At 42.5% G+C, this 23,571-nt stretch overlaps 3 protein-coding genes across 5 annotated transcripts; 2 read left to right on the top strand and 1 right to left on the bottom strand.

Annotated features, from left to right (window-relative positions):
* Nucleotides 1-1,151: 1,151 nt before the first annotated feature.
* On the bottom strand, nucleotides 1,152-3,580 carry fam43a (family with sequence similarity 43 member A). Its single transcript, XM_060876328.1, has one exon. The coding sequence runs from the start codon at nucleotides 3,368-3,370 to the stop codon at nucleotides 2,330-2,332; it is 1,041 nt and encodes a 346-aa protein (XP_060732311.1). The 5' UTR covers nucleotides 3,371-3,580; the 3' UTR covers nucleotides 1,152-2,329.
* A 2,567-nt stretch (nucleotides 3,581-6,147) lies between these two features.
* Nucleotides 6,148-11,811, top strand: lsg1 (large 60S subunit nuclear export GTPase 1). Its single transcript, XM_060876316.1, has 14 exons — nucleotides 6,148-6,308; nucleotides 6,809-6,935; nucleotides 7,027-7,147; nucleotides 7,249-7,335; nucleotides 7,418-7,504; nucleotides 7,614-7,674; nucleotides 7,760-7,936; nucleotides 8,279-8,608; nucleotides 8,685-8,786; nucleotides 10,228-10,371; nucleotides 10,484-10,607; nucleotides 10,694-10,773; nucleotides 10,859-11,029; nucleotides 11,124-11,811. The coding sequence occupies exons 1-14, from the start codon at nucleotides 6,177-6,179 to the stop codon at nucleotides 11,301-11,303; spliced, it is 1,923 nt and encodes a 640-aa protein (XP_060732299.1). The 5' UTR covers nucleotides 6,148-6,176; the 3' UTR covers nucleotides 11,304-11,811.
* Nucleotides 11,812-12,612: 801 nt separating this feature from the next.
* Nucleotides 12,613-23,369, top strand: tmem44 (transmembrane protein 44). Of its 3 annotated transcripts, none has more exons than XM_060863998.1 (10): nucleotides 12,613-12,673; nucleotides 13,024-13,182; nucleotides 13,266-13,380; nucleotides 13,463-13,553; nucleotides 14,074-14,240; nucleotides 14,365-14,451; nucleotides 14,546-14,716; nucleotides 15,008-15,223; nucleotides 15,306-15,449; nucleotides 23,106-23,369. In XM_060863998.1, the coding sequence occupies exons 2-10, from the start codon at nucleotides 13,058-13,060 to the stop codon at nucleotides 23,325-23,327; spliced, it is 1,338 nt and encodes a 445-aa protein (XP_060719981.1). In that variant the 5' UTR covers nucleotides 12,613-12,673; nucleotides 13,024-13,057; the 3' UTR covers nucleotides 23,328-23,369. The 3 variants fall into 3 exon arrangements, with proteins under 3 accessions (XP_060719981.1, XP_060719989.1, XP_060719997.1); XM_060864006.1 differs by having other exon boundaries at nucleotides 12,629-12,768; XM_060864014.1 differs by lacking the exon at nucleotides 13,024-13,182 and having other exon boundaries at nucleotides 12,629-12,768.
* Nucleotides 23,370-23,571: the final 202 nt, after the last annotated feature.

The raw sequence follows: 23,571 nt of genomic DNA, 5'->3' as shown, positions 1-23,571 counted from the left end.
CAACAAGGCTTTATTTGTCACATATATAATGACATGTTGAAATTATTTTCTTTTATTTGGATAATTACAGCTTGTTAGGAAGTTGGGGGTCTGGGTCAAACCTGATATGTGCTACTGGAGCTGTGAGGGTGAAGGTCCTTGCTTAAAGACCCAGCAGGGACAGTTTGGCCCATACTGCTGTTTAAACTCTGACCTTCTGCTCAGTAAACTTAAACCCAACACCATTCCCACACCAAGCTTCACCTGAGAATCTACAAGGATCTATCACTACAAATAGCATTAGCAAGTCATCACTTTAAATCTATTTATTTATTTATGATTTGTATACTTCATATGTATGGGAGGTAGCACCTTTACCTCAAACCTTCAATGTAGAGGTTGAATTCCTGACGCCTCCTTGTACTTTAAGGGTTTCTTCTTGGTTCTCCGGTTTCCTCAAACACAACAGAGTCAAGCACTGTAGGCTGTTTGACATCAACCCAAATAATCATGGCTTTTCGTTACTCTCCTACTTTTTTACACACTGTACATTACTAAACTCTGGCTTAATCTTCATCTTATTTGAATATTTGCAACCATAATCAACAACTACGATCGGTTAAATACGGCATGCTGAGCACTTTAAATAATGGTTAGTCAAAAAAAAACAAGATGTAAAGTTTTTAACTACTGTTTACATGCAGTGTGGGTGTGTGTGTGTGTGGCTACGAACGCCATGTTGTTTATTATTGTTATAAAGTGTCTAAAACTGGAGACGGATCAATTGTCTGGCTTCAAACGTCTGAGATTTTAAGTTAATATACTATACATGTTTGGAATCTGACCGTAGTCCTGTAGGACAGTTACACAGCATATGTGTAAGCACTTCTACTGTGATTATCTCTCACCTAGTAACAGCTGGAAAGACACAGACTGAACATGACCGCAACTCGTTTTTTTTTGTCTAGTGAAGATGTTTCAAACTTACAGGCACATGGACCAACTACAGGGACCAGAGACTAAACATTTCAAGTGAAAAACAAACGATTTTAATGGTCATTTGCAGTAAACTGATAGCGTTAGCTACAACAACAGGAAATCACAGCTATATCTGCAACCTCCTGCTTATTGGCTGCCATATTCAGGTGAATAAACACAAACCTTTAAGGATGTTCTGTGAGGTTTTTTTTATTACTGGTCAATTTTCAAGATACACAAAAACAACGAACGTGACCCTTTTTAAAAATAATACACGTTGTGAATATTTACATCTCAATACATTGGATTTTCTCTTCTCTTTTGCACAGCAAAGATAATAACAGATTTTTTTTTATGTATAAGAACATTCAAAAGGAAACAATGTTGTATACAGGATCATTAACATAACGAAGTAGATACACAACAGTGCCTAATAAGGAACGGAAAATGGAATGTCCTGAACAGAGCTAGCATTGACTGGATAGTTGAAGTGAGTCCTCTAAGGAACGTGCACATATTTGAAGGGTTGTTTAACAGAGAAACATTTCCTTTGGAGAAATGAGTTACGTAAACGCTCTTGGATGTAAAACTTTTCATGTGACAGGAGAGAGAGAGAGAGAGAGAGAGAGAGAGAGAGAGAGAGAGAGAGTTTTATTGCGTATTACTCCCTGTCCCAGCTCGGCCTGAGGTCAACTGCACCTTGGTTCGTTCTCCCTACAGCCAGGTTTCCATCCAAACACTGAATTAAACTTAAACCACCACTTGAACCACCACAAAAAAAGCAAACAAAGTACACCACAATTTATCAAACAAACATGTCAGGTCCTTGCTTGTGCTGCTTCCCTTTTGTAACACTTCACAGACAGAGTGGTTAAATCCGGCAACAACTCATTTGATTTTTGTTTCAGATAACAGAAACCCAAGTCCTTTCCGCACATCCTGTCCATACAGACGTGCAAGGTTTCCAATTTCAGACCAGTGAAAATCAGTGGCTTCATAATCAGAAATCCCATTCATATTAATGTTTTTATCTGTTATTCTTAAACCACTGTAAAGAAAAAAAGACCATTTGCTATTTTATTATATATTTGTTATAGTTTAGAATGGAATCAATCCCCAATGATATTTTATATTTAATTTTCCACCTTAAACATCTGATTTCTTTATATTTTCTCTTTCCGTCACACCACCTATCCCATACAAACCCCTTGGATGTATGTAAGAGCCCTTGGATGGAAACTTGGCTTATCCATGCAGGCCAGTCGGAGTCACAAACCTCTAAACGCACGAGCGCTCATTCAAGTGAACGGATAACGGCAGTGGCATAAAAATCTACAACCGAACAGAGGACGAAGACACTTTCAGCCGGAGTTCAGCCGACTTCTGGAGCTTTGCGCTCGTCGGCATCGTTGGACACGACGGCAGGATCGTGACTGTTCTCTAAAGACGACTCGCTGCTCGTGCTCTCTCCAGACAGCAGTCTGGTCACCCTGAGGTCCGCTTGTAGAGTCCGCACGTCGTTCCCGATGCCCATTTCGCCCAGGTCGTTAATAAGCTGACACAGCCCGGGTTTATCGGTGCCTGTGCGCTCTTCGTCCGTGTCAAGCACGTCCTCACATTCAAACTGTGTGGCTTTTTCCTCGGCTTCCTCGCCGAGCAGGTCCTCGGTGATGGAGCCAAGTTTCGGTGCGCTCCTGCTGCGCTCCACCGGAGGCTTGTAGCAGCACTGGCCGTTCAGCAGCTTGCGTAGTGGCACGAGTGGGATGGTCTGCTCGCCAATCAGCTGCTGCTGCTGGTGCCTTGCGTCGTCGCGACGTTTGAGCCTCTTGAACTCGGCCAGCGCTGTGGCTGAAGTCTGGTACAAAAGCAGTGCCATGGCTTTCGCCTTCTCCGGCCGGGACACGAGCACGGCATGACAGCGCAACATCACCGCTTTGTGCTTCATCTCGTGCCTGTAGATCCAGGCGAAGATCCTGGGAAGTCGTGGATCAGCGACGCAGTATGTGATCCGGTGCAGTAAATAAAGGTGCCCGGGTCTGCGCACTTGATCGTCCATGTGCACCATGCGCACGCCTTGTGAGCTCACCGTCAGACGCATCTTCGTGCCGCACTTTCCCATTTCGCTCTTGTTCCAAATTTTGCTCACGGCCACATCTGTGCACCCGTCACCTTTCGACTGGATGGTGGTGGCGTTGCCCAAATACAGCACCGTGTACGTTGGGTCCTCGCTCGTGATTTTCACCTTTTTCCTCTTGGATTTGAACATGCTGCCCACTCGGTTCAGCGCGCTCTCCGGACACGCCTTGGCCAGCGTGGTGAGCGCGGAGTAGTTCAGACTCACCGCGTAGCCCTTGTGCTTGGACTGCTTGTCTTCCTCTATTAGGTCGAACTTGTTCTTCTTCCAAGGCAACATTATAGTCGGGTTGATGCACAGGGCGGTCAAAGGAACACCAAGAAGAACAGTCTCGTTGCGTCTAAACGCCAAATACAAACAATGTCTGCGTTTAAACGTCACAACGCATTACATGATTTAAGTTTCCTAACACTCACTTCCTTAGCATAGCAGGAGTCAGGAGTGGATCTTATCAGCTGCACCTCATAGTATGGAACCGCGAACTATCTCCAACAGTCCAGACGGCTGTAATTATACACTGGACTGAACCAACTCAGAGTCTCGGGGGGAGGAGGAGCGTGGAGTCTCCAGTGTCCACATTGGAACGAACCAGATATGACACCCAGAGGCACCTGTTAGATAGAGAACCTGTTAGATAGAGAACCTGTTAGCTTTAGAACATGTAGATATAGAACATGTTAGATATGGAGATATAAATCATGTTAGATAGAGAACGTTGGGATCTTCTGCATCTTTAATGTTTTTATTCCCTTGTAAATATCAGATTGTTTAACATAAATCCAAATCCCCCCTCTATGCTGGTTAAAAACAATGATTTTATTCGTTTCTTTAAAACAAAGAAACAACAGTGTTAATGTAAAGCATCACATCAGATGTTAAGGTGGTTTTTATTTTACAGTGAATTGGAAAAGTTTACTAGACAACACAAAGACTTTAAACGACTTTACGCTTTAAAGATTCTAGAATGTGAACATCAATATAATAATAATAATAATAATAATAATAATAATAATAATAATAATAATAATAATAATAATAATAATAATAATAAACGAGGGAATTCTGCCATCTACTGGAGATAGAAGGTAGCACAGAAACTCACTGCTGCAGCTGCCTACAGAATCAGAATCAGAGTCAGGATCAGGATAAGAATCAGGGTTATTGGCCAAGTGTGTTGTCACACATAAGGAATTCCAGCTGTTTGTGACTCTCAAAAGTACAGACATATATAACACTGTACTGTACATTTAGCTTGGACTATACAAAACCAGACAATACAAACTATACAAGACAAAACAGACAATGTGAGACAATATAGACATTACGAGTATTAAACATGAAATTGTGCTGGTCTGCACAATACAATCTTATCCCAGTCTTATATCACACCCACATCTGGTTCTTCCCCAAACTGATTCCACAAACTTTGAAACACAAATTGTACAGAATGTCTTTATAACCTGTAGCTTAACAGTTTCCCTTCACTGGATCTAAGAGACACAAACCCTGTTCAATCATGACAATGTCCCTGTGCACAAAGCACAGAGCTCCATGAAGACATGGTGTGTTAATGTTGGAGTAGAAGTTGAGTGTCCTGCACAGAGCCCTGACTCTGACTCAACACCACTGAACACAGACTGAACCCCAGACCTCCTCACACTTACAACATCAGTGTCTGATCTCACTAACGATCTTGTAGATGAATGAACACAAATCCTTCCCAGAAAATTGGAACTTGTTTTGACAGCAAACACTGGACATGATCCAGGTGATGATCAGATGTCCACAAACCTTATGTAGTGCCCATTTAGTGTACGTCTTTTTTCTATTTTATCTATCTATGCATGTATATCTTTCTTCAATGGATCTAAGAGACACAAACCCTGTCCAATCATGACAATGTCCCTGTGCACAAAGCAGAGCACCATGAAGACATGGTGTGTTAATGTTGGAGTAGAAGAAGTCGAGTGTCCTGCACAGAGCCCTGACTCTGACTCAACAACACTGAACACCTTTGTGATGAACTGGAACACCGACTGAACCCCAGAGATGAACAGTGTCTGATCTCACTAATGATCTTGTAGCCGAACGAACACAAATCCAACATCTAGTGGAAAACCTTCACAGAAGAATGGAGATTTAAATGAGATTGGATTATTAAAGATGAAATAAATGTGTTGTTGGATGTTCATCAATCATACAATGGTGTGATCAAGTGTCCACAAGCTTTTGTTTATATCTAGTATATGAAGTTTATTAGAAACAGCATCAATTACAGCAGAAAGTTATCTTATTAACTGCAATTTTGTCTGATTCAATAAAAATCTTAACAAACTCACAAAACAGCTGATGGAAAAGTAATAGCATCATTTTTATTAGTTTTTTTTATTAATACATAGATGTTAATAAGTCTATTTAACTACATATCCATCCAAAGTGACTGTATTATGTGATATTGTCCATATGAAGTGGAATTTATTATTTAAATTTATTTAAATGGATTATTATTATGGAATTTACTTATTATGAAGTGGAATTTATTATTAAATATTAAACCACACATCAGTCAACACGAGGGAAGCAGACAGGACAGAATATAAAGGGGTTGGAGTGGTGTATAAATGACAAAACTTTATTATTTTATTGTTTTATATCCACGTTGTTTTTGTTTTGCTCCACAGCCGTAACCCTGTGAACCCGGAACTATTTTAATAGAGTACGGTTTCAGACGACTCTTTTAACGCTGGCACGTTAGACGCAACCAAATACGTGTTTTTAGTTTGTTTTCTGTTTTCAATACTCATTTAGTGACATTCTAAAGTAAACAAACGCTATTTTAAAGAAGCGCACACACGTCATGGACAAAGCAGCAGCTCAGTTTGTTTTCTTTCGTAGTTCAGATTCCGTTATCACGACGACACACCCCTGAATGTCAACATGGAACGTTCCACATAACTTCCTTTGTGTCCTGAATGACGTGTCGTTCCCTATATAGGCGCCCTATACTACTGTAGTTTGCAACCTACATAGTGCACTTGATTTATAATCAGGATCTATTCGGGACACGTAGGCAGTGTTGTAGCGTATGTTGAGCTCCACACGCGTGTTGATCATCATGGGGAAGAAGAAGGCTCATGCAGAAGGGACAGGTTTAGGGAGAACTTTAATGAAGGACAGACTGAATGCAGCCCAAGGACACAGAAGGCGCGACACATGGGTATAATGTCATAGCAACAGGGCTTACTTTAGTCATTCAGCTCCTGTGCTATTGCTAACCAGCTAACTAGCTACAAGACGTTAGCCTCGTCACTCTGTATACAAGTTATGGTAGTTATGGTTATAGTAGTATTAGTGGTTATAGTAGTTATAATGGTTATAGTAGTATTAGTAGTTACTTTGTGACCAATCAGATTCGTGATGTTCTTTATCCGTTTATACAACAGTCTAGTAATCTGATTGGACAGTGATCTCTTACTGAGATATAACAGTTAATTTACCTATTTTACATTTCTAATAATATTCTGTTCTTACACAGATAACTACAACACAACAGCTGTGATTGTCAACAGGACAACACTAAATATTATATAAACATATAGTGTCTGTACTCTGTCTCTCTCTCTCTCTCTCTCTCTCTCTCTCTCTCTCTCTCTCTCTCTCTGTCTCTGTTTGTTGTTATATAACAGATGAGTAACAGCTGATGTTTTTCCCTACCAGCTCCACACCAGTGAACTGAATGACGGATACGATTGGGGTCGTCTGAATTTACAGTCTTTAACAGAACAGAGTTCTTTGGACGACTTTCTGGCCACAGCCGAACTCGCCGGAACAGAGTTCACTGCAGGTAAGATCTTTGTCTGCGCTGTCTCTAGTCCTGTTGTCTAGACGTTATGGTTAAGTACGCCGTCTCACCAGTGCGTGCTGTAACGTTTCAGAGAAGCTGAACATCAGATGGGTTCCAGCTGAAGCCAGGAGCGGTTTACTGACCGCTGAAGAATCCAATAGACTAAAGAAACTTCATGAAGATAACAGACAGCTCCTTCGCATCCCACGAAGGTCAGGTTACTGAATTAATCTAACCATTTATTATTGTATATACATATGTCAGGGTAACGGCTGTGAATTCTCACTCCTTCTTTTTCTTTCTTTCCTTTCAGACCGCACTGGGATGTGAACACGAGCCCCGAGATCCTCCAGCAAGCTGAGAGAGACACTTTCCTGACATGGAGGCGAGAGCTGGCAAGGTGAGGGAGCAAATTTAACGCGTCCTTCCAAACGGTTCCTCATCTTTACTTTAATTACTTTCACCCTTTTTTGCTGTATCAGGCTGGAGGAGGAGCAGAAGCTGATTCTTACGCCTTTTGAGAGGAACCTGGATTTTTGGAGGCAACTTTGGAGAGTTATCGAGAGAAGGTACTTTAGTTAAAAGCCCTGCAAATCTCTGCCATGTTTTACGTGCATCTGTACAAACAGCAATGCTTTGAATACACTTTATAATCATTTGGTGTTATTTTCTCTCTAGTGATGTCGTGGTTCAAATAGTCGATGCTAGAAACCCTTCGCTGTTCCGCTGCCCAGATCTGGTACGTATGCAGCTATTCGTTTTAACCCGGTCGATCCTGGGTGTTCTGTCTTCGTTTACGGCAACACGTTCTTGTTTTTAATCAGGAGAAATATGTCCTGGAGGTGTCCAGTCACAAGGTGAACATGCTGCTGTTGAACAAAGCGGATCTGCTGACCCGAGAGCAGCGTCGCGCCTGGGCAGAGTATTTTCAGAAGGAAGGCATCAGAGCGGTGTTCTGGTCCGCGCTGGCCGAGGCACAGCGGCTGGAAGCTGAAGAAAAGGTGAGAAATTCATGACCCGTATACAGCCAGGGTAAAATGAGCGTTCTCACGCTGTTGGGTTTGGTGTTTGGATATAATTCAACTGTATAGATCCACAAAACAAATCTACACAAGGGGTGGGGAGGAGTCTTCAGGAGGGGTCGGGAGGAGTGTGTACAAGGGGTGGGGAGGAGTGTATACAATGAGGAGGATGAATACAATAGATGATTTTTATTGGATTTTACCCTTCGGCCCTCCGGCTTCATAATATTCAGTACGTTTGATGAAAGTAGGTGAATTGAACATATACTGCACTAGTACACACATTTTACCCTGTGATTTATTTCCTGCCTAATTTTAAAGAGAGAAGCCCTCGAACAGCTCAGTGATGCCGAACTGAACATGGAGAAGATGTCGGTTCACCCCAGCGGACCCGAGGTCTCGCAGAAGAGCAGTGAAGATGAAGAAGAAGAAGAAGAGGACACAACAGCAAGTTTTGAGGACTGTACCTCAGAGACAGACTGGCAGACCTGCTCGGAGCCATCAGGAGATGAAGAGGAGAAAGAGAAGCCTTCAGTCTGCGGCTCATTTTATAACTCCAGTCGTCTGCTGCGCAAAGACGAGCTGCTCGAAATGTTTAAATCTGCACATTCTGGAGCCAAGTGTAAGGAAGGCCAACTAACAGTAGGACTGGTGAGCTTGAATATGTAGGACACACACACACACACAGTCTTATTTTCTTTAGCTTGACATGATCTCTCTGTTTAAGGTGGGTTATCCTAACGTTGGAAAAAGCTCCACCATCAACACCATCTTTAGGAATAAGAAAGTCTCCGTGTCTGCTACACCTGGACACACCAAGCACTTTCAGGTACACTTTTACTCAACACTGAACAGATCAGACTTCAACACATGCTGTTCTTTATAATCCTGACCTATGAGACTCAGTGGGCGTGGCTTGATTCCCCTTTGTCTCTGTAATGAACTCATTATTATTTAGTGTCCAGCGTCACCCAAATGAGGACGGGTTCCCATCTGAGTCTGGTTCCTCTCAAGGTTTCTTCCTCATACCATCTCAGTGAGCAGGTCCTCACCACCGTCACCTCAGACTTAATCACTCACTCACTCTCTCACTCATCTTCTACCGCTTATCCGAACTACCTCGGGTCACGGGGAGCCTGTGCCTATCTCAGGCGTCATGGGGCATCAAGGCAGGATACACCCTGGACGGAGTGCCATCCCATCGCAGGGCACACACACACACACACTCATTCACTCACGCAATCACACACTACGGACAATTTTCCAGAGATGCCAATCAACCTACCATGCATGTCTTTGGACCGGGGGAGGAAACCGGAGTACCCGGAGGAAACCCCCGAGGCACAGGGAGAACATGCAAACTCCACACACACAAGGCGGAGGCGGGAATCGAACCCCCAACCCTGGAGGTGTGAGGCGAATTTGCTAACCACTAAGCCACCGTGCCCCCCCTCAGACTTAATCTTTAGAGATAAATAGTTACTTCATTTAAATGTTTATTCTGTTTCTATACTTCTGTATTGCTGATTTGAGACGACGTGAATTCTTGAAAGTGCAAAACAAACAAGTAAACGAAACCGAATTGAATCTGCTACATCTGTTTATGCTCCAGGGTTCTGCTCCGTGTGCTCATCCTTCCAGATGGATTGCTAACCAACAGCTCTACTAGTTCGTTACGGCTTTATTTTTTAGTCATAGTCGTCGTTATTTATCAATAATATAAATTCATTCATTAAAAAAAATTAGTATAAAAATTCCATTGAAGTGATAGTATTTTTTTTTTTTGAGTACAAAAATCTTAAGTATTTTTAAGTAACATTACTATACTACTGTTAATACTAATAAGTAGTATTTTTTATTACAAAACACTGATTTACTTATTAACCGTCTCTCCTGAGGAGAATAACAGAACGTTAGTTTGAGACTTCTCTTCCCGTAACAACACAAAGGACATTTTATACTTGTTTAGAGTTCTGGATTCGTGTGTCTGGATTTCACTTTCCAGTTAATCATTTTCATTAGATGTTTAAACTGAGATGGTCCTTACAGAATGGATGAGAAAGTCATGTTATTGTTTACTCGTGTTCCTCAGACTGTCTCTCTCTATCTCTCTCTCTCTCTCTTTCTGTCTCTCTGACTTTGTCTCTCTCTCTCTCTCTGCACTGTAAATCTCTCTCTGTGTGTCTCTCTCTCTCTCTCTCTCTCTCTCTCTCTCTCTCTCTCTCTCTCTCTAAAAGGGTGTTACATGTTTGTGTTTGTGTGTGTTGTAGACGTTGTTTGTTGAACCAGGTCTGTGCCTGTGTGACTGTCCTGGCCTGGTCATGCCTTCCTTTGTGTCCACCAAAGCTGAAATGATCTGTAGTGGGATTCTCCCTATCGACCAGATGCGAGACCACGTCCCAGCCGTCTCTCTCATATCCTCTCACGTATTTCTAGCTGACAATCAGTTGATTGCGTTACACACCAGGGCTGTTTAAAGTACAGAGTGTTTCTCTCTTGTGTAAGCGAACCCCTTAACTCAAGTACGTTTGTCAGACCATTCCACGCGCCGTGATGGAGGGAACCTACGGCATCAACATCGTCCGACCGAGAGAGGACGAGGACCCGGATCGAACTCCCACCGCCGAGGAACTGCTTTCAGCTTACGGATGTAGGCCACTAACCGTTCCCAAAAGAGCACACCATAGTGTGATGATCAGAGTGTAAATGTGACTGTTTGTAAATGTGTCTGTTCAGATATGAGAGGCTTCATGACAGCACACGGTCAGCCAGACCAGTCCAGATCAGCCCGCTACGTTCTGAAAGACTACGTTAACGTAAGTATAGATTTGTTCGCAGTCATATTCACAATTTCAGCGCTTGAAGAAAATAATAGTGTAGTAATAGCGTGAATCTTTGCAGGGAAAGCTGCTCTATTGTCACCCACCTCCTCACATCGTTGCTAAAGACTTCCAGCCTCAGCACTTAAAGTTTGTAAATCAAACCATTAACGTCGGTCCTTCCACGTGTGTCAGTAAACCTAGCAAAGTCAAACAGATCGAAAACACTGTGGATAAAACTTTTTTTCACCAAGTAAGAAATCATTTCTTGTGGAATTCTCTTTCATTTACATAACTAGTTTCCCCTAAAAGTTTTGCCGCTTTGTTCAACATTTCACGTCTCGCAGGAAAACGTCCGGGCGCTGACGAAGGGAGTGCAGATGGTGATGGGGTACAAACCAGGCAGCGGTCCACAAGCGCAGGGAAAAGCAGGTGCAGAACAACAAGCTGGGAAACCATGGAAAAAACACGGCAACCGGAACAAGAAGGAGAAAGTAAGAAGACTCAACAAGCACCTGGACGCTTGAACACCGCCGCGACGTGGAAAAGGAACAAAGACAAACAGTTTCTGTCTGAGGCTGAGGGTCTAAATGGGAATATTTGGACTTCTAATAAAAACCTTTTTTTCTGAAAATAGATTCGCAGTTCCACCATGAACATATATTTATGCCTGATCCAATATGATTTTGTATTAACGATGTTCTGATAGTTTACATACAATATATATCCTAAATATACCGTACAGTTACTCATGTAACAGGTTCTGTCTCAGCCGCACATACCCGGGGGGAATTTGGGGGGGAGTGTCCTCCATGGTGCCCTGAGACTGATGACGTTCTCACCTCGCACTCAGTGCAACCTTGACCTGGATAAAGTGGTTAATGAAAGTGTGTGTGTGTGTTGTACATTCCACTGTGTATTTAAAAGTGTCATACTTGACAGGACCTTTTCCACATTCTTTTTTTTTTAAAGTGGGTATCAAGGGTTTTGTCAATATATACATAAATAAAATAAAAAGATTGTAGTCATATTTTACTCTAGGTTTCTCACACTGACTGAATCCATCATGGCTCTGTACCATGTACACTGTAAAGCACAGGTTCCAAACCATGATCCTGGATTATCTCTCCATCTGTTTTAGCAAGATGTTTAGAGTTCAGTCTGTGTTCCAGTTTAACCCAAAGGGGTTCAGGGTTGAGTCCAATCTTCTCTTCTGAGAAGGTTTTCCACTAGATGTTGGATTGTGTCTGTGTGGATTTGTGTTCATTCAACTACAAGATCATTAGTGAGATCAGACACTGTTCAGCTCTGGGGTTCAGTCGGTGTTCCAGTTCATCACAAAGGTGTTCAGTGGTGTTGAGTCAGAGTCAGGGCTCTGTGCAGGACACTCAAGTTCTACTCCAACATTAACACACCATGTCTTCATGGAGCTCTGTGTTTTGTGCACAGGGACATTGTCATAATGCAACAGGGTTTGTGTCTCTCAGTTCCAGTGAAGGGAAACTGTAATGATAGCAAACGGACATTAGACAATTATTATGTGCTTCTGATCAGCTGTCCATATAATTTTGAGTTCTACACTATTACATGTCCAAGTGTTTTACTTGTGGTGACTAAGACAAGGCCACTGCAGTAAAGACCGCATGTCCCTCGTGTGTGTGAAGTGCTGCATGTCTTTGTGTAGAAGCTGGATTACAGACAGGGAACCGGCGCCACCGTGTGTGTGGACTTTTAAACATAGTGGATCCTTAAGCTCAATAGTGTACTGGGATTTAATCAAACCTCATGTGATAAACTTTAGGCTCACCTGAGAGCAACTTCACGTCATTACACCTGAGACAGGTGACACGCGTGCGCGTGTGTGTCCTGCACGCGCAGCAGTGAACTAGGAGTGTGTGTATGTGTCCTGCACGCGCAGCAGTGAACTAGTTGGTGTGTGAGAGAGAGAGTGTGAGTGAGTGTGTGTGTCCTGCACGCGTAGCAGTGAACTAGGTGTGTGTGTGTCCTGCACGCGCAGCGGTGAATTAGGTGTGTGTTTGAGTGTGTGATTGAGTGAGTGAGTCCTGCAGTGAACTAGGTGTGTGTGTCCTGCACGCGCAGCGGTGAATTAGGTGTGAGTGTGTGTGTGTGTATGTTTGTGTATTTGAGTGTGTGTTTGAGTGTATGTGTGTGTGTGTGTGTGTGTGTGTGCTGTCAGTTGTTTAATTTGTGCTTGTCGTTTGTTTGTTTTTGTTTGTTTTGGCTAAGCCTTGACCCCACAGTGGTGTTTTAGGAAAGCAGAATGATTCAAAGCGCTTTTTCTCAGTGGTGTAAAGACGTCACGAGTCACTTTTACTCTGAGATGAAAAACATTTCAACAGCTGTGGGCTTCACGTCTGCGTCATTTCTGGTCATCTCCTACTTGATGTAAATCACTGATGTCTTCTGCCATAATACTTAAACATTCAGCCTTTCTTAGCTTGTTATTGTTCCATCTGCCTCCTTTACAGACTCGCATGCAGCAGGTCTCAGTTCAGAGATGCTGCAGTCTGGGTGTTGTACTCTCTGATTGGTGACCTGTGTCACCTTACTGGAGCTTTTCTCTCTAATCAGACGTCTATTCAGGTGAAACCAAACGAACCGAGCATTTAGAACTTAACAAACCTTCTCTAGAAGTTCTCTCGTCTAACATCAATTTCTCTTCTAGTGTATTATGGCTATGATCATGACCAGCTTGGATATGGTGCATTGCATCTCAGCTGCTTTGCCTCTTTGTTGGTGGTACTATTCCTCAACCGGTAAGACGGATTTGTTGTGTTTGTACCACGTTCCTTTAGTGATGAGTGATGAATGAAAACAGCACGCTATACGGCTGAAAGTATGTAGACACCTGAACGTTCCAGCACCAGATCGACACTCTCATAATACGTCACATTCTTCTGAGAAGGATTTCCACTAGCTTTTAGAGCATGGTTGTGAAGATTTGTGTTCATTCTCGGACACAATTTGCATTGATGTTCCAGGAAGAAGGAAGTCCTGGTGTGATGTCAGTGTTCCAGTTCATCCTGATGTTAAGAAGAGTTGAGGTCAGGGCTCTGTGCAAGACATTAGAGTTCTTCTACTCCACCCAGCTCTTCTTTTTGTTCAGTGAAATAAAACCATAATGCTACAGCATGGAAAGACTTTCTAGACGACAGAGTGTTTGTGCAACAGTTTGTCAGAAGGTCCACGTACGTATCGGTGTGTGACGGTCAGGTGTTTGCAAACTTATGGCCTTTTTATATCCGTTAGCTATGCATTTGTGTTGTTTTGTTTAAGGAAGGAGGATGAGAATGTTACGCAGAAGAAGGAGGCAGAACGTTTTTGTGGTCTGTCTGCTGTTTGGAATTGGAGGATATGTGTACGCTGATATACGTGTATGTCACGTGCGTGCCGTCGTATTTGGCTCTCCGACACGCAGGAAGCTGCTGAACGTCCTCGTACTTGTGAGTGATCTTATCCTCTCTTATCTACACAACACCTACATGGTTTACAATAAAGCATGGCTTGGAACAGTGTGCGCAAATAAACATTTGAATGGTTCTGCTTTGTGTTGGTTTCTGAGAATAGGATCAGACTGAACTGCTTGGTTATGTGCTCGGCCTTCTGTCCTTTGCTATTAGCTGGACCTCCAGGATCCCCTTCTTTCTGAAAGCTGTGTGTAACATCAACGAGCACCTTCATTTGATTTGGGTTTGTTCGATGAGAAACGTTTTTAACAGAATCCAACTTTTGTTTAAATATCCTGCAGAACAGAGGAGAGATGAGTAATTCAACGCATGTTTCCTCGAGAGCTTTCAGTGCTGCGGCTGGAGCTCTCTACGCCTCTGCTATAGTACTCCATGAGCCGCGGCTGGAGCATGTCCTTGAAGCGCTGCCATGGATCCTCTCAGGAGCGAGCTGGGCGATCCTTGATTTCTCTGTATCCTTTAGCTACAGCACCACAACTTTATCCTTTAGCTACAGCACCACAACTTTATCCTTTAGCTACAGCACCACAACTTTATCCTTTAGCTACAGCACCACAACTTTATCCTTTAGCTACAGCACCACAACTTTATCCTTTAGCTACAGCACCACAACTTTATCCTTTAGCTACAGCACCACAACTTTATCCTTTAGCTACACAACTTTATCATCTGTAGAACGTTTACAATTTAGCACTTTTTGACTTCTGAACAAATTGAAATTCTTTAACTATGTGAGCGTTCAGATTTTGCTTCTCTCCTGCTATAGGATTCGCTACAGGCGGTGTTTCGTTGGGACGGAGGATTCAGACAAAGAGTCCCTTTTGGGCGGATTCCACAGGGTTTCATCTGCTCTGTCTCACAAAGAGAAAGATTCCAGAAAGCATATTTCATTCTGGAAGAACAGCTCATCAAAAATGCCTGAGATAAAGCTTTGTAGAAATGTTCAACCTATTCGAAAGGTGTGTATTTTGTCGTCGCTCTCTGGCAGCGTACGCTGATATACACTTGAACGATCTGACTATAAACTTCCTCTTTTCCTAGGTGTGTTTGAAGAAGGTTACGATCACTCGGTCCGACTCAGCAGAGAACCAGCCTATGAAGGGATCTGTCAAGGTGGTCAGGGTGGACGAGCGTTACTCTTCAGGCAGTACTACAGATTCGTCCTGCCTCAGCTCTGAGCTAGAGGTTAGCGAGCCCCGTCTTAATAAATGACTCTGATCCATGCAGGTAATCCTGGAAGTATTCCTTTAGGGCAGGAGGTTTATATGCAAGCTAAACATGCTTTAGAGTCGTGTGTGTGATCTCGTATGGAAAACTATAGCTGCCTAGAGGTTTTAACAAACAATATTATCATCATACAGAAGAGTAAATGTTAGCTTTCTGAAGATAGATGTGTGTTTAGTGTCTACAGTAAAGTTCTTTGATACCTGTTGGACCGGCGGAGGGTAGGAAGAGGCAGTTTTGGAAGGGAATAATGTGGAAATTGTACCATGTGAATTTAGCTGACTGATCGAGCTACTCGTAGTTTGCTTTTCTTTACATGTTAAATGTATTTTGAGAGATGATCTAGATGAATATCCAAAGCTAATGCAGCTTTTCCTGTCTTATTACGTCATCCCTGGATGAACGCACTGCTGTGAGCCTGTAGGTGGCGGTAAAGTGTTTTGCTGGTGAACAAAACTACAACTTCTAGAAGCCAAGGAGAAGTTCAAGACTTTGCCGTGCTTCATTTCATAGCTACACAACTTTCCTAACGAGAGTTACGGAGTAATAATCTGCTGCTTTTAATTAAGCTGCTTGATCACATGTTTTATTAATTATTTTGTAGCTCGTTATGTTTTCTAATGTTGCCCATAAAAAATGCCTCTGATTTGGTGCTTTAGGTGTGTGACCACATTATGACACACAATGGCTGTTCATGACACGCTATAACGTCTCTAATCTACCATGCGGCCGAGTTCAGGTGCATTAATGTACCACAATAATGAAATATTCCCACTGCATACTGGATCTTACTGGAGGTTTACAGCAAATCCTACCACGGAGCAGCGGACAACGAACACTAGTGATGGAAATGGACTTAGGAAGTGCTTTGTGCCTTAAAGTTACAACAGAGCTATAGTGTCCCATGTGGAGAGTAACAGAAAACATGGCACACAAGAAGGGTGATGGTTTATATGGGTACAATAAATAAACTGGGACTAAAGTGAATAATTTTTTTTTTTTTTTTTTTGAAATATACAAATCTCTCTCTCTCCTATCTCTCATTCTTTCCTCTCACTTTCCTTTCTGTCTGTCTCTGTCTCCGTCTCTCTCTCTCTCTCTCTCTGTCTGTCTGTCTTTCTCTCTCTCTCTCTGTCTGTCTCTCTCTCTGTCTCTCTCTCTCTCATTTTTTTCCTCTCACTTCCCCTCTCTCTGTCTCCGTCTCATTCTCCTTTCTCTCCCTCCCTCTCTCTCGCTCTCTCTCTCTCTCTCTCTCTCTCATTTTTTCTCTGTCTTTCTGTGTGAAAGTTTGACTCGCCGGCACAGTGTGAGGGTGGTGTGTGCGTTGTCTTTCTGAATGATGTTGATAGCTGACTCAGAAAGGCATCGTGATTAATAATGAGCTTAAATTAGTTTCTGCCCTCAGTTCTCCTGCCAAAAAAGTGGTTCTGTCTAATGTCCCTGTTTTTATAACTGATGAAATGATTGAAATGATTGGTAAAGAGTTGACTCGGTACGGGCGAATGGTCTCCCCCATTAAGAGACTCCCCCTTGGATGTACTGTAAGTCTTCACTGGCTAAACACCTGCTATCTTTTAGAAGAGTCTCTTTTATGATTCTTAAGGAAGGTGTTGAAGAGTTAAATGCTGTTTTTAAATTCAGGATTGAGGGGTTTGATTACAACATCTATGCTTCTTCTGATGCCGATATTAAATGCTTTAAATGTGGCAAAACTGGGCAGCTTGTTCGGGCCTGTCCTGAGAGACAGAGTGTCCCTGGTGTTTCTGAGCGACCTGGGCAAGATGCAGCTGAGCCTGCTGTGGTCGTTCCCCCTGCAGCTACAGTTCGGCAGGCTGCTGAGGGCCCCGGAGCTGCTACTGCACCAAACGAAATGGTGAGTGAGCCCCAAGCACAGCCTGCAGCTCAGAAGCCCACTGTAGCTGAAGTATCACCAGAGAAGCCCCTCTCAGCTGAACCGGCCACGGTGAAGCCATGCTCGGCCGAACCAGACCGGGACAAGCTGTGTCGGGCTGAACCAGACCGAGAAAGGCCGGGCTCAACTGAGAGAAGCCCAGTGGCCTCTGGTGCGGTGTTGGAGCTGCCTGCGCTGGCAGAGGCAGGCACAGAGGTGCAGAGCAACCGCCTGGAAACACCGGCTACTACACCAGTGCAGGGGGACGGGGGAGACGTGGAGATGGTGGATGAGCCCACGTTTAAAGTACCAACAAAAAGGAAAAAGAAAGCTAAGGGACAAGGAAAGAAACAGGCAAAAAAGAGACGAAGGCAGAGCAAAGGGAGTCAGATAGTGATGACTCTGTCAGACTCTGTGTTAAACGTTGATTCCCAGGAGGAACAGTTAAATGTTGTCTACAGCGCTGAGGACATTTAAAGATTTTTTAAAAAACACTAAATGGCAGAAGAACGTGGCAATAGAGGAGTTTTTCCCTGATTGTAAGCAGTGTCTCTCTCATTTTCTCCTCTCACTCCCCCCCCCCCTCTCTCATTTTCTCCTCTCACTCTTCCCCCCCCCTCTCTCTCCTCTCTCTGTCATTCTCTCTCTCCTCTCTCTCTCTGTCTGTCTGTCTCTCTCCTTGTCTCTCCTCTCTCTCTCTCTCATTTTCTTCTCTCACTCCCCCCCCCCTCTCTCTGTCTCTCTCTCTCATTTTCTCCTATCACTTCCCCCCTCCCTCTCTCTCTCCTCTCTCTCTCTCTCTCTCTCTCTCTCTCTCTCTCTCTCTCTCTCTCTCTCTCTCTCTCTTATTCTTTCCTCTCACTTTCCTCTCTGTCTCTCCCTCTCCCCCTCTCCCTCTCCCTCTCCCTCCACACTGCAACCTTACAGCCCTCTAACCCTCAGGTAGAGGAACCTTTTTTTCACTTTTAATTTAGAAGCATGACTTTTCATAGTAGTGCTTTTTACCGTATGCTTTTTTTTGCCTACTTTTACTTTTTTGTTTTCTTGTGTTTTCTTGTGTAAGTTTCTCTGGAGGCAGAAAACAAATGAAGATTTTCTTGGTGACAGGGCAACCAATGGTGGTTGATGCAGCAAATATGCAAATAAGCAAATATGCAAATAAGAAGAACATTAATCCTGGAATGTTCAGTAGTAGGTGTAGTGTACAATGTCAAATTATGAACAGTCAAGATTCATTGTAAACCCCTGCGTAAGAAAACCCATGATTCCATTTACCCGGGGTCACTAAGACCTGGGGGAACTATTTCAAGTGTAAAATAATCATGACCTGTTCTCCATTTTGCCACAATGGAAAGGGTTTTTTTTGGCAGACATTGTTCTCTGTTCAACTCAAACCTCATGCTGTGTGGTGCGTGTTGTTATCTGAGAATTTCCTTTTTCAAGTGGTCAAATTCTTATCATATATGTGACATGCTCTGTAAACTCACACAAACGATCGAGTCAAATCATCTTTCTTTTACCTGAGAATGTTAATTTACATAATAAATTGTCATAAAAAAATCTTTCCACATTTCCCTTCCCCTCTCTCTTGCTCTGTCTCTCCCTCCCTCCCTCTGTCTCTCTCTCTCTCTGTCTCTCTCTATCTGTCTCTCTCTCTCTCTCTTTTCCTCTTTCTCTTTCTCGCTTTCTCTCTCTCTCGCTCTGTCTCTCTCACTCTGTCTCTCCCTCTTACTCTCTCTCTCGCTCTGTCCTTTGCCATTCTGGGAAACATTATAAAACACTACGTATATTTTAAAACACTTGACACCTCCATGAGTTACTAAGAAAAACTTCACAAAGATGAAGTTAAACACAACATTATTCTGAGACTTAGATTAACGTGGAGATGTAAGAGCTTAGAAAAAGACAGTAAAATCCCAGATATGAAGGTTATGTTCCTGATAGAAATCATGCTGTAATCATTATTAATAATCCTTAGTAATTTCTACTTGTTCTTCAGTCAGCTATGAGGAAGACTCGAATGTCATGTACTTTATTAATTATTCAATAATAATTTAAAAATTGTAATTATTTCACAAATTGCTGTAATAGAAATGGAATTCTAACTCATAGAAACTTAGAAACTATGCAAAATACTGCAAGTTTTCTTTATTCACATTATTATTATTATTATTATTATTATTGTCATAATTAGGATTATGATGATTGTATTTGCTGGTAGATGAGACCTGATCGTTATCTCAATATAAATGCGTCTGTTACTGGAAGTTAAATACAGAGTATTCCCAAAAATCATCATGAAGAACGTGGAGCTATCAAAACAAATAACAATTTGATTAATGGCTGGAAACATCCCATGGAACAACAGTATTAACTCCATCATTACGCTAAGGATCATTTGTCGTCTTCACACATTTACAAAATTGTTGAAGGAACTTTTCTGAAGTGTTCTGTTCCCTTAAAAACGATGGTGTACTACACTTATATTTTCCTACGTCCACTCTGCAGTATGTAAATACAACCTGTGCCTTGCATGTGTGATGATGCAGTTCAGCAATGGCTTATTTGGACGTGTAACAGAATTTTAGTGCGACAGGAAATCCTTCATGTGTGCCATGATTTCTGGCACAGTCGAGTTGTTTCTTGGCCCTGACTGTTGCTCTTAAGAATGCCTTCTTATTGAGGATGTCATTTAACTGAAAACAAAAGTGAATTGCTCAAAATGAAAACAATCGAACTTTGTTTTATTCACTAAACAGGAAACCAGCAAACCATGTGAAACATCTGAGACGCACACGGACTGCGGAGCAGGTTATAATCCAGTGCCTGCTGTAATCCTTCGCAGCGGAGTCCAGTGTCTCATCCTAGAACAATAAACAGAGTTTGACCTGATTGTTTTCCTACGAGACACAGCACTTGGTGTAGTGTTGCCCCTATATACCATTGTTCATTGCTTTTTCATCAGTCTGATCACTCGGTTTTTGTGAGAGAAATAGAGCTCACCTTCACCTCCTAGCCCAGTTTTGTGTGAGAGCTTTTACTTTCCTACACATTGTATGGATATCAGAGCACATCATAAAATGAGAGTTGTTACTATCATCAAAGTTCATCAAAAGTAATCCCTTGATTTGTGAGTGATATAAGCCTCCTGTTTTGTGGATATATGAATCCTGGCTCTAAACCATGCTTCAAAGGTGGGGTCTCCGTTGTTTGAGAAATGCTTCAGAAAACTGCGTCGGGCCGCCAAACAAAACAGACGTGTAGCCAATGAGCAGAAAGGGGTGTGTCTTGTCAATATGGGCGGAGAGTGTTCAGTGCGCACGTGACATTAGCAGAAAGCGGTTTTAACATTGACATGGAGGATAAAAAGAAAGAAAGAAAGCGAAGAAAGGCTTACGATAAGGCAAGAAGTAGGACCCGTGTTAATATAGGATCAGCTTTCCAGCGCTGGAGAGAACTGAAGGAGCGGGAAGTTGGCCGCATATTCACAGATTGGAGTTTCCCGAGTCAATAACTCCTGAGCTAAACGCTGTTACTACACAAATAACACCTCTTTTCTATCGTAGTAATGTAGAGAGGCAGCTACAACCACGTTTTGCTAGTAACAGCGTTTAGCTCAGGAGTTATTGACTCGGGAAACTCCAATCTGTGTATATGCGGCCAAATTTATTTAAGATGCCGAGGTTGATTTTTTTCCTTCTCGATAGGTGAGTAACGTTGGTTTTGCTTTGTTTCACAGAACTAATATATGCCGTCCTTTGCATGATTATGCTTGTGTGTCATTTTTGCTTGTTTGTTTATCTGCAATCGTATTGTTCTTCCTTCAGCTATGATAAAGACACATTTATTTCCATTAGTTGCCTGGGTTACGTATGTATGTGTGGGGTAGAGCTATCAATACAGGGGTGGGACCCATTTGGGTTAGGGGTGTGTTTGTTTTGGTGATTTCAAATGTCAACATTGGCTTTCAAACAACAGAGACCCCACCTTTTAATAACCATCACCCAGCATACTACTCTCAGAATTCTTCTCCGTTGCGTCTGCTCAGCACTCGAACAGGCTGGATTTAGAAGCTGTGGGAAATGGCTGTGAGGTCTGTAGGGGTTTGTCTCTCTAATAAGTGACTTTGGGAGTGACAGAGGTGACCATCATTTGCATCTTCATTTACATTTACTTACTTTGGCTGAGGCCTTTGTCTAAATTGGCTCGTGATCTACTGATCAGTACAACTGTACATCAGTGCTTCCCATTATGACAGGGTTTATGTGCACAAAACACTATATGAGCTATATGAAGACATGATGTGTTAATGTTGGAGTAGAAGTCGTCGAGTGTCCTGCACAGAGCCCTGACTCTGACTCAACACCACTGAACACCTTTGTGATGAACTGGAACACCGACTGAACCCCAGAGCTGAACAGTGTCTGATCTCACTAATGATCTTGTAGCTGAATGAACACAAATACACACAGACACAATCCAACATCTAATGGAAAACTTTCACAGAAGAGAAGAACGTATGTTCAAAAAGCGCAAGTGTCCACAAACTTTGAACTTTGACAGGGATTTGGTTGAAGACTGTTCACGCATGTTTTATTTGTAGTAATTGTACAAAGGTAGCTTATATGTTCATGTGGTTGCTTAGTTGCTGATGTGCCAAGCTTTTGTGGTATAATTCTGCAGGGTTCCCTTACCTACTATCCATACTGTCTTCTAGAATTTTCTTCTTAGCAACCTTGGAACCTCTGGAGTTGTTTGTTTTCTGCCTCTTTGATACCTACAGAATGCAGGGAAGGGTTCATTTGCCTGTTTGTGATCACTACAAAATATTTCTATGCAAGTTTAGAGTCCTGGACCTGTGTTACCTCATATCAGCATGTCTGGCAGACATCTCATCAAAGATGAGGGCTCATCAGTTGAAATTCAATCCCAGCAAAACTGAACTGCTCATCATCCCAGGTGATTCATCTCTAGGTCAGGATCTTGCGATATCCCTACATAACAATTTGATCTCCTTTTCAGCCATGGCTTGCAGCCTTGGGGTAACCACGGACAATCAACTCCTTTTCTTTGTGTGTGTTGCTAATGTGACACGCTCATGTCGGGTTCTTCTCTACAACATTAGGAGAATTTGGCTGTTTTTGTCCACACAGACTGCTCAGGTACTTGTTTAGTCTCTTGTCATATCAATACTGGACTTCTGCTGCTCTCTCTGTCAGGTCTACATATTAATGCAATTCATCCTCTTTATTCATCCATTCATCCATTAATGCAAATTACCCAAAATGCAGCTGCAAGACTTGTCTTCAACCTGTCTAAGTTCTTCACACCACCCCTCTTACCTCAATGCTCTTATCACTCTTTGCACTGCACCTCGCACCCTCAGAGCTATCAGCATCTGCTCCATGGGTCCCACCATCTCTCAGGGTAAGAGGGAGGTATACAGCAAGACTCTCTTCTGTTCTGGCACCAAGGTGGTGGAAGGAACTTCCATGGATGTCCAAACAGTTGAGTCAAATTCAAATTCACTGGAGTCTTCAAGGGTAAAGACCTACCTCTTTTAGGTTGCTGGTATCCTAAGTCTGTGACCTAGTGAATGCACTTTTGTACGTTGCTCTGAATAAGTGTATCTGCTAAATTCAATAAATGAAATACATAAATGCAAATTAATAAGTTATTTCAGTAATGGCTCTTACCATCCACTGTTTTATTTCTCATTCATGCAGTGGGACTTCGAAGAGACCCCTCCACAGTGGAGTTCACAGAATGAAGACAAGCCCCAGATGGACGCCTTCCCTCTGCAGGAGTGGACAGTCGACCCGAGGTCAAAGTCGAACACAAGTTCAAGCTCGACCGCCTGTTTCTGTAACAGTGCTGATCTGGAAGAGAGGATTGTTTCTGGATCACCTGACACTAACTTTCAGAGCCTTTCTGGTCCTGTGAAATGATTCTAGACACACAGCAGATGCTCCACTGCTTTAACAATGTGATTTTTCAGTACATTAATATTTAATAAGATATATATCAAATATAATAAAGCAGAGTAAACAGAAACCTGCTGATTTAATATTGTGGGGTTTTTTCTTTTTTACATTCGTCTGTAGTGATATAAGATTGCCATATGTCCATGCAGAACTTCATGGTTTTGTTTGTCAGATAGGATAAAGAGCCAAAATATCTGTTGGCATGTAT

This window comes from Tachysurus vachellii, chromosome 1, assembly GCF_030014155.1.
Source record: "Tachysurus vachellii isolate PV-2020 chromosome 1, HZAU_Pvac_v1, whole genome shotgun sequence".
Classification (NCBI taxonomy): Eukaryota; Metazoa; Chordata; class Actinopteri; order Siluriformes; family Bagridae; genus Tachysurus; species Tachysurus vachellii.
This window is presented reverse-complemented; position numbering and strand designations above follow the sequence as displayed.

Coding starts and splice junctions, on each gene's coding strand:
- fam43a (XM_060876328.1), bottom strand. CDS start 3,370: ATGTTGCCTTGGAAGAAGAACAAGTTCGACCTAATAGAGGAAGACAAG.
- lsg1 (XM_060876316.1), top strand. CDS start 6,177: ATGTTGAGCTCCACACGCGTGTTGATCATCATGGGGAAGAAGAAGGCT. Junction 10,372..10,483: donor ACGTCCCAGCCGTCTCTCTC/ATATCCTCTCAC, acceptor TAACTCAAGTAC/GTTTGTCAGACCATTCCACG. Junction 11,030..11,123: donor ATAAAACTTTTTTTCACCAA/GTAAGAAATCAT, acceptor CACGTCTCGCAG/GAAAACGTCCGGGCGCTGAC.
- tmem44 (XM_060863998.1), top strand. CDS start 13,058: ATGATTCAAAGCGCTTTTTCTCAGTGGTGTAAAGACGTCACGAGTCAC. Junction 13,381..13,462: donor CTAATCAGACGTCTATTCAG/GTGAAACCAAAC, acceptor TTTCTCTTCTAG/TGTATTATGGCTATGATCAT. Junction 14,717..15,007: donor GGGCGATCCTTGATTTCTCT/GTATCCTTTAGC, acceptor GTGAGCGTTCAG/ATTTTGCTTCTCTCCTGCTA.